General features: G+C 34.5%; 1 protein-coding gene across 1 annotated transcript; it reads right to left on the bottom strand.

Annotated features, from left to right (window-relative positions):
- Positions 1 to 9,965: 9,965 nt before the first annotated feature.
- LOC113705704 (uncharacterized) lies at positions 9,966 to 10,649 on the bottom strand. The gene has a single exon (XM_027227623.2). It carries the CDS (start codon positions 10,647 to 10,649, stop codon positions 9,966 to 9,968), a length of 684 nt encoding a protein of 227 aa, XP_027083424.2.
- Positions 10,650 to 10,986: the final 337 nt, after the last annotated feature.

The following is a 10,986-nucleotide window of genomic DNA, read 5'->3' as shown; positions in this document are numbered from 1 at the left end:
GCTCTACCTCTACTTACGCACTGCATGACCATATACTTTCTAGACCGAACTTCAAGTTTTATCTTGAAATAGGTTGGGCAATTAATCCTTGTAGTTGCCTTCAGCTCCTGGACTCGATCCTGCCTTTGCACATGTTTCGCCTCCCTCTCACCCTCTTGATTACATAACCATGAAAGATATCGAACATATCCTTCACGAGAATACACCAGCCTATATCCCTACGTATCCCAAAACCTGTGGCAATACCTAATAGAAGATAGAAATTTTTAGCATCATTCTCTGAGTGGAACTGCATTCCTAGAACTTCACTATCCTCAATTCTGTCACCCCCATGCCTTGCTTTATCATCTGGCTATTCATTATTGTCGCCGCGTGCCTCATCATCTTCTTGATTTGCGTACTCCTCTTATAATAGGTACTCATTGGCTTTGTATCTAAATCAAACAATTGCCACCTGAATCTTCCTCCTTGCCCATTAGATATACTGTATTTGTTAGTCATCACAGGTCAAACAATCAATACTCTTTGTAATCGTTTATTTTAAATGCATACCACGCAAACTCCTCCATTTCTCCTCATGCACCCATTAACTAGTCGACAAATAGGATACAACTCATGTATTTGGTACGAAAGAAAACAAAATGTAAATTGCATACTTATTGACTACAGCATGTTGAATTACGTGAATCAAATGTTTATGTATTTTCATATCATTCTTTTTTTAAATTTGCAGGATTTAATTAAATCTTATGGCTTTCAACTGGACGTGGACTCAGTTCGGTTGTATTTTGTGCGATTTAGGGTCTGTTTGGTTGGAAGTAAAATATTTTTCTTGGGAAAATATTTTCTGTGGAAGTAATCTTTCATGAAAATCATTTCCCTTTCATCATTTTCAGGTGTTTGGTTAGCTTATTGAAAATATTTTCTTACTTCATTTTTTTGGTGTTTGTTTAACTTTTGAAATATTTTCACTTTTATCTCTATCTTTACTTTCTACACATTATAACTACATACTTCTTCCCATGCAAAATAAGAAAATTTATCTCATTGTTTAACTTTAAAAAATCTTGGAGAAATGTATATATGAATAAAAAATATCTCCTTAAGCAATAAACAAATTACTGGCTATTTAGTATCAAATATCAATCACATGCAATACTTATTGTGACATATATCTTGCACTCTTACTACTGGAAGTTTTTCTAGAAAAGAATGTCCCTATTATATATAATTAATTACTAGCATAGGATGAATAGGATGAGGTTTTTTTTTTATTTTGAATATACTAGGGGGAGGGTTGGGTTGGGTTGGGCTGGGTGGTATGGGGGAGGGAGTGTAAGGACGAGGTTTTGGATTCGAGTCCTCCTGTTTACACTAAAATATATATATATATATACTACAAGATGTTTTTAGTAAGTTTGGAACATACTTACAGGCAGGATGCATGCATTTCGGAAAACAATTTCAGTAAGTTTGGAAGGGAAGTTGTTTTCCATAAGATGAGTGAAAATATTTTACATCGGAAAATGTTTTCAGCAACTTTTGTGCAACCAAACACGGGAAATTAGGAAAGTATTTTCCAGGAAAATATTTTCACCCGAAACAAACGGACCCTTAGTCCAAGTGCCTATTCAAATCTTCAATGTACAAATACATTATGATGTTGTATCAAATATTTTATTTTGTACACCACTTAGAGTACACCAACATGATATAATTGCACTGCAAAGTAATAAAAAAAAATTAACAACCAGACTAAACTGCACTAGATCCATTCTCGTTTTGGACCCATTAGGCGGTTTCACAATCATAGTTAGTCACACAAAAAACATATGATTATCCTCTGCAGTTGTTTTGCCCCCTAACAAGCACTATCGGTGATGGGCCACAACTCTTATGTTGTGCTCTTGCCAAATGGGTGCTGAAATTGAACGTGCACGCTTTCTACTTCCCAACGCTTTTCGCCCGAACTTTTTGAAGAGGGCCTACTGCAATTAGAGAGTGGTACGATTCAGTCCTGTTGTTATACTTTTTATATTATTTAATATATAATAATATTATATTATTATATTCAGAATAAAAGTAATATTTATAAATAAAATATTTGGCATACATTTAGTACAACATTATGATATATTTGTACACCTAAAACTTGAAAATGTATAACGATTGGATAGAATTGTACTAAAATACAATTGTATTGATACCTAGCGTACCAATGCTTTCACAATTAATAGTATCCTATTAACCAAATTCCATTTCAAGGTGCCTAGGCATATATATAGTTCCTCGTCAATTTCATTTCGAAAATTCACAGTTCATTAGTTATGCCATCTAAAACCAAATGCACTTAGTATCCAAAGCAGATTAATTTTTTTTTTTTTTTTGGTAAGGACATGAACTAAAAATATGAATCTAACTAGACACCACTATTTGTTTCATAACCTTTTTCAGCCCTTCCTATTCATGCTTCTTCCGTAGTGTCGCCCATCACTACTATTGCTACTTCATTTTCTCCCTTCTTCATTCAGGGCTTTTTTTTTTTTTTTGGAGCAATTGTTTCCATTCCTATAATTTACCAGCACCTTGGTTTTTATTTTAACAGTTCAATTTATGGTTGCACCATTAATCTGCAATTTATTCGCAGCCATCCTATCTACATATTTCTTTTCATACATTAATTGTCACCTACTGATATTTTCATCTCACCCCTTCATATAGGTCCTTTCGTGTAATTTCACAGCCATATCCACCACCACTTTTTTTTGCACGCAAGTCCCTCAGTTCATCATATCGCTGATTATTATATTCATTCTTCAAAATATCATCAACTGTTCTTGTGCATGACGGCGCCATTCGTTCTTGTACATGATAGCTTGCTGCCACTTCCGCTTATATTACAGCGTGCAACCGAATTCTTACCTCTTCTCGCCCAGACTCCCGAACCCACTAAACAGCCTCAAACCACTGCGCTTGGCTCAGTGACCGGAGGGACTTAAATCTACTTTTGGCTGTAGGTAAAGGTTCAAATCTTACCTGTAATAAAAAAAAATTTAAGGGTCATGCTATAATACTCCCTTGATCTAACCGGGTCTGTATACTCACTAGTCCCTAATATACAAACCTCCTTAGGCTCTCCCTCTCCTCTAGATTAGAATAAAATAGGTTATACAATGTATCGTTGTTGGTTAAAAAAAAAAAAAAAAAAAAAACTAAACAGCCTCAAATTCTGGGAGTTACATGTTAAAGACTGCATAAAGTGTCAACCAATGTTGTTAAACTCAGAACGGACAGCGACTTAGCTAAACCACTGAATCAGGGGTTAATTGGTCAAATCGATCAGACTGTTCTAAAAAATTTGCTGACGTTAGTATGATGTCATAATTATTTTATATTTTTATAATTTTTAGAAATATTGAAATTAAATTTTTTATTATATTCGATCAATCATAGAAAATGTTCCAAAAATATTATACTTGCAATCAAATATACACCTAATAATTATATAGAAAAATCTAAATTCATGACTAAAATATGTCCATTCTCCAAAACTACTTCAAAAACTAAATTAAAATAAATTAATACAAGTTGAAATCATTGATGGTAAATTAATAATATCATAGGGATGAAAACATTTTGATTTAACGATTATTCAAGAAAACGAGTGATTTTGACATTTACACTAAGTGGGTGACGTTTTCTTATTCCTATCAATAAATGAAAAGATTACAATTTAGATAATTCAAATTATGTTTACGAAAAAGAAGAAAAAATTTGAGAACTGGATAAACCAATCTAATCGAATCACTGATTTAGTTGATTTTTGACGATTTTGAATAATTTTTTATCAAAACGATTTTATACTACAAATCAACTCAAAAAGAAGATCGGTTCACGATCGGATCATTTAATCCAATCTGGGTCTAACAATACTGGTGTCAACCTATCACTAACTTTTCACTACGTGGGGAATTTCCCACCATAGGGGCTTCCACCTCTTATAATACTCGTCTAAATGCACGTGAGATGGACCCAAATTTCACTGGAACATAGTTAACATAAGATATTGAAAACAATGGTACAGCAAAATTATCATCAATTTTGGGGTAAAATATAGAAAATTCCCGTGGTTTCGTTGAAAGTCAACCAACCGTCTCACAATTCTGAAATATCCATATGACCCCTCATATTTAAAACTAATGGGGAATTTAACCTCTAACAGATGTGTCACCTACAAGTGATGTATAATTTTTATCTTTCTAATGCATTTTCCTTTATTTTTCATTTTTCTTCCTTTTTTTGATATTGAAATTAACATCATGGCTTTGACTTTTTCTTTCACTATTGCCTAACATCGTGGTGTATTTTTAAAAAATTAAAAAAAATTCACCATGATGCTTGCAATCTGCCACCCCCTTCCTCCTCTTCCCCTTTCTCTTCTCTCCCCCTCCCCTCCTCCTTCCTCCCTAGATCTAATCACCAGCAAGGAGGGGGAGCAGCAGGAAAGGGGGGAGAAGGAGAGGTTGAAAGTGGGGAGGGAAGTGGTACTAGGGAGGAGGGAGGGGAAGGAGGAGGAGAGGAGAAGATGATGGCAAGTGGCAAGGGTAGAATTAGAGGTGGCAATTTGTCCCAAATCCCAATGGGTTACCCATGTCCATGGAGACTTTGAGCGGGATGGGTATTGGAATTTGACATTGGGTTTAAAATGGGACAAATCCCAATTGTACCCATTAATTGATGGGAAATTTTGGGAAATACTTGGGTACCCATTGGGCTCAAATAGCAAGGGCTCCGTTTGGATTAACTATTTTTGGGGGTATTTTTAAAATATTTTATTGTAGCAGTATATATGAAAAATTTTTATTATAAAATTTTTTTGAAATATTTGATATACTAATATGGATGGGATGTTTTTTGAGTTGTTGTATATTACTGTAACATTGTATTTGAAAAACTTATTTTTTGAAAAAATAGCCAATCCAAACGGAGTCTTAGATTCAAAAATTATCTTTAACGATTTTTATAGTCATACCAGCGAATATAATCTAGTAGTCTTTCTAGTCATGATCCACAAGAATTTCCAACATTCAGTTAGTTTAGACCTGTCATCCTTGGACAATGATGAGGATAAATATTCAACACCCTAAGTGCCTTGGTCATCTTGATATATGTTGGAATATGACTGTATATCTGTCTTTTCCTTTATTTGTTAATCCAATTTTTGGTGGTAATCCTGAGTATAAAGCACTTGCATGTTTATTTAATAAAACTAAAAGAAATTTAATAAATCAAAAATATTAAAATTATATAAAAAAATAAAAATTGAATTAAAGGAAAAAAAATATGTAGAAAATAGATTTGGGTATTGAGCGGGATCAATCTAAACCCATCCCAAAGTGATCCCGCCCAAGTTAGTCCCAAAACACATATGGGTAAGGTTGGGCCCAAACCCATATGACTCGGTTCCATCTCAAACCCAAGCAAATCCCGCCCATTTTGCCACCTCTAGATAGAATGGAAGAGTGGTGGAGTAAGAGAGGAAATGACAGAGGAAAGAAAAGGGAAAAAAGAGGTAGTTTTTCTAAATAATAAAAGGGGAAAAAGAAGAAAAGAAAAATATAAGGAATTGTTATAAAACTAATCAAATAAGCTACTATAATATCAAGTGAAATATTGGAGAAAGAAGTAGAGAAATGGAGAGTAATATTCTTATATTCCAATAAGATACAAAAGTCATACCAAAGGGTTTCCATGTACCTCTATATATAGGCACTACAAGATTAAAGGTACATAAATCCTATTAAACATCCACTATTACAATAATATGAAGAAACCTATGAAACGGTTTCTCCACTACATGAATGGATTTATGAATTGTAACTTCTATACATAAGTAGCCATAAAATCATGAATTAATCCCCTTGGGAATACAAAGGGACATCCACATTTTTGTTATTTCATAACACTCCCCCTTGGATGTCCATTACACAAAGAATATGCCTCGTTAAAACCTTACTAGGGAAAAACCCAGTGGGACCAAAAAAACCCTAGTGAAGGAAAAAGAGTACACTATTCTTGTGTAATAATTTCTCCCCCTGATGCAAACGTCATTTGAGATCTTTTAATCGTTGCATTCCAATACTCTTCACCAATTTCTCAAATGTCGCAGTTGGTAATGCCTTGGTAAATAAATCGGCCAGATTATTATCTGATCGGATTTGTTGCACATCAATTTCACTATTCTTTTGCAAATCATGAGTAAAAAAGAATTTTGGTGAAATATGTTTCGTCCTATCTCCTTTAATATATCCTCCTTTCAATTGAGCTATACAAGCTGCATTATCTTCATATAATATAGTTGGAGGATTTTCTTTTCCGGAGGATAACCCACAATTCTTCCGGATATAGTGGGTCATTGATCTTAACCAAACACATTCTCGACTGACTTCATGAATTGCTATTATTTCAGCATGATTCGATGAAGTGGCGGCTAGTGATTGCTTTGTAGATCGCCAAGAAATGGCTGTGCCTCCATATGTAAATAAATAACCAGTCTGAGACCTTGCTTTATGCGGGTTGGATAAATACCCAGCATCAGCATAACCAACCAATTCAGGTTTGGATTTATTTGAATAAAATAAACCAAGATCTATTGTTCCTTGAAGATAGCGAAAAATATGTTTAATACCATTCCAATGTCGTCTTGTGGGCGAGGAACTAAATCTTGCTAATAAATTTACTGCAAATGATATATCAGGCATTGTACAATTAGCAAGATACATTAGTGCACCAATTGCACTAAGATATGGTACTTCAGGACCAAGTATCTCTTCATTTTCTTCTCGTGGTCTAAAAGAATCCTTATTAGGATCTAATGATCTGACAACCATTGGGGTACTCAATGTATGTGCTTTGTCCATATAAAATCGCTTTAATACCTTCCGGGTATAAGCAGTTTGGTGGACAAAAATGCCACCTTTCAAATGCTCAATTTGCAAACCAAGGCAGAATTTTGTCTTTCCAAAATCTTTGATCTCAAATTCTTTCTTCAAATATTCAACACTATTTTGAATTTCTTCAGGAGTTCCAATTAAATTTAGATCATCAACATATACCGCAATTATCACAAAATTTGATCCATTTTTCTTGATAAAAACACATGGACATATTGGATCATTGGTATAACCTTCTTTTGTCAGACATTCATTGAGACGGTTATACCACATACGTCCAGATTGTTTGAGCCCATACAGAGACCTTTGTAATTTAATAGAATAAATATTTTTAGGATTTGATTTGCATGCTTCAGGCATGTTGAATCCTTCAGGAATTCTCATATAAATATCATTTTCAAGATTCCCATATAAATATGCAGTAACGACGTCCATTAGACGCATATCTAATTTTTCATGTACTGCAAAACTCACAAGATATCTAAATGTGATAGCATCCACTACAGGTGAATACGTTTCATCATAATAAAATCCAGGCCTTTGTGAAAATCCTTGGGCTACAAGTCTTGCTTTATATCTCACAATTTCATTTTTCTCATTTCTTTTTCTCACAAATACCCATTTATATTCTACTGGCTTTACACCTTCAGGTGTTTGGACTACAGGTCCAAAAACTTTTCTTTTAGCCAGTGAGTCCAATTCAGATTGGATCGCATCTTTCCATTTTGGCCAATCATTTCTACCTCGACATTCATCAACCGATCTAGGCTCATGATCCTCGTCCTCTGCCATAATATCAAGTGCTATATTATATGCGAAAATATTATCAATAATTATTTTTTTTCGGTTCCAACTTTTTCTTGAAGTGACAAAATTTATTGAATTTTCTATAGTTTCATTCTCTTCAAGAATTGGCTCTTTAGGAGCGACCTCTTCAGGAGGTTGAATTTTGTCACTAATTGTTGATTCATCTATTCCTCTTTTCTTTCGAGGATTTTTATCTTTGGAACTAAGAGGTCTCCCACGCTTCAGGCGTGCTTTAGACTCATTAGCACTTGTGATTTGTTCTTCAGGGACATCAATTTTAATCGGAGCATTTTCAGCAGGAATATGTGATTTAGTAACTCTTTTGGAGTCATTAAATGCATCCGGTAATTGATTTGTAATTTTTTGCAAATGTATAATCCTTTGAACTTCTAATTCACATTCTTTAGTACGAGAATCAAGGAAATTCAATGATATTTTCCAAGTGATTTCCTTTTTCGGTTGATTTTTATCTCCCCCTAATGTCGGAAAATGTGACTCGTCAAAATGACAATCTGCAAATCTCGCAGTAAATAAATCACCTGTTAATGGTTCCATATACTTAATGATTGAAGGTGATTCATATCCGACATATATCCCCAATCTTCTTTGTAGGCCCAATTTACGACGTTGGGGCGGTGCAATTGGAACATACACCGCACAACCAAATATTTGTAAATGAGAAATATTTGGCTCATAACCAAAAGTTAATTGTAGGGAAGAATAAGTGTGATAACTTGTCGGCCTAATTCTCACAAGTGTTGCTGCATGTAAAATAGCATATCCCCAAGCAGATGAAGGAAGTTTAGACCTCATCAACAATGGTCTAGCAATTAATTGTAGCCGTTTAATAAGTGATTCGGCTAGACCATTTTGTGTGTGAACATAGGCTACAGGATGTTCAACAGTTATTCCAATGGACATACAATAATCGTCAAAAGCATGTGACGAATATTCACCAGCATTATCTAGACGAATTTTCTTTATTGGAAAATCTGAAAATTGTGCTCGCAATTTAATTATTTGAGCAAGCAATCTCGCAAATGCCAAGTTGCGAGTAGATAATAAACATACATGTGACCATCTAGTTGATGCATCAATTAGCACCATAAAATATCGAAATGGTCCACATGGTGGATCTACAGGCCCACATATATCACCATGAATTCGTTCTAGAAATGCAGGGGATTCAGTCCCAACTTTAACTTGTGATGGTCTAATAATTAATTTCCCTTGAGAACAAGCAACACAAGAGAATTCATTGGCTTTTAATACTTTTTTATTTTTCAATGAGTGGCCATGTGAATTCTCAATTATTCGTCTCATCATTATAGATCCAGGATGTCCGAGACGATCATGCCAAATTATAAAATCATCGGGATGAGTAGACTTCTGGTCTACTAGGTGATGAATTTCAATTGCACTAATTTGTGCATAATATAACCCAGAAGAAAAAGAAGGTAATTTTTCTACTTCGCATTTTTTCCCATAAATGATACTTGTGATTAATAAAAATTCACCATTTGTCTCAGTCATTGTCTCGATATAATATCCATTTTCGCGGATATCTTTAAAACTCAATAAGTTTCTTCGAGACTTGGGAGAGAATAGTGCATTATTTACAATAATTTTAGTCCCTTCAGGGAGAAATATAGTGGCTCTTCCGGAGCCTTCAATCAATTTTGCACTACCACTAATGGTATTAACATTTGTCTCTCCCATTTTCAAACAAGAAAAATATTTTTTATTTTTCAATATGGTGTGCGTAGTAGCACTATCAATGAGACAAATATCATCATCACCATTATTTAATCCCAAATATTTGACATCCATTTCTTCTTCAGGAAGAAAATTTCAAACAAAAATAAATATTAATAAAGATGCGAAAATAAATATTCAATAGAAAGAAAATTACATGAAAGATATAAAGTATCATAAAAATATCTAAATAATCATGGGATATTTGTTGACATCTTCAGGATGTTCAAAAAAATCAGCAACATCGAGGTGTGTCATGTCAGCATCATCACCATCATCATAGTCATTCTTTTGATCAATGAAATTTGTCTCAACACCTTTGTCTTTCTTTTTCAATGATGCTTGATAGAGGTCAACAAGATGTTCGGCCGTACGACAGGTACGAGACCAATGACCTTCCATACCACACCGGTAGCATTTTTCTTCATAAACTTTCTTTTCTCCATTTTTCTAATCGTAGTTATTTTCCCTCTTTTGGGAAACATTTTGTTGCTTGCCCCGGTTAAAATTTTCACGGAGCACACATTTACTACGATCACGTCCACGGCCACGGCCACGTCCGCGGCCTCCTCCACGGCCACCTCTACGGCCATGTCCACGACCTCGACCAGAATTTTGAAATTGGGTCGCATTCGCTTCAGGGAATGGACTTGCACCAGTTGGTCGGGACTCATGATTTTTCAGCAACAATTCATTGTTTTGTTCAGCCAAGAGAAGACATGCAATAAGTTCAGAATATTTTTTAAACCCCTTCTCTCGATATTGCTGCTGCAGGAGCATGTTAGAGACATGAAAAGTAGAAAATGTTTTTTCTAACATATCTTCATCAGTGACTTTTTCGCCACATAATGATAATTGAGAAGTGATTCTGAACATGGCTGAATTATATTCGTTGACAGATTTAAAATCTTGCAGCCGTAAGTGAAGCCAATCATATCGGGCTTTTGGAAGAACGACCAACTTCAGGTGGTCGAATCTTTCTTTCAAATCTCGCCAAAGGACAAGAGGATCTTTAACAGTAAGATATTCTGATTTTAATCCTTCATCTAAATGATGACGAAGAAAAATCATAGCTTTGGCACGGTCTTGGTTTGAGGATTCATTTTTTTCCACAATAGTATTACCAAGACCCATTGCCTCAAGATGGATTTCAACATCCAATACCCATGATAAATAATTTTTTCCAGAAATATCAAGAGGTACAAACTCTTGTTTTGTAAGATTAGCCATAAGAAATTGAAATAAGATTTTGACTTAGAAATTTACCTCAAAAGTCACTTGAAGAAATACGGGCAGAATTTCGGCAAAATCTTGTACTTCACTTTTGCTCAAAGTAGCGCCTTCGTTTTCGCCTTTGCTCAAAAGAAGAGTTTTCGTGCTGATAACGTGTTATAAAACTAATCAAATAAGCTACTACAATATCAAGTGAAATATTGGAGAAAGAAGTAGAGAAATGGAGAGTAATATTCTT

Source organism: Coffea arabica, chromosome 2c (assembly GCF_036785885.1).
Source record: "Coffea arabica cultivar ET-39 chromosome 2c, Coffea Arabica ET-39 HiFi, whole genome shotgun sequence".
Lineage (NCBI taxonomy): Eukaryota > Viridiplantae > Streptophyta > Magnoliopsida > Gentianales > Rubiaceae > Coffea > Coffea arabica.
The sequence above is the reverse complement of the archived record's forward strand: the minus strand, read 5'-3'. Positions and strand labels throughout refer to the sequence as shown.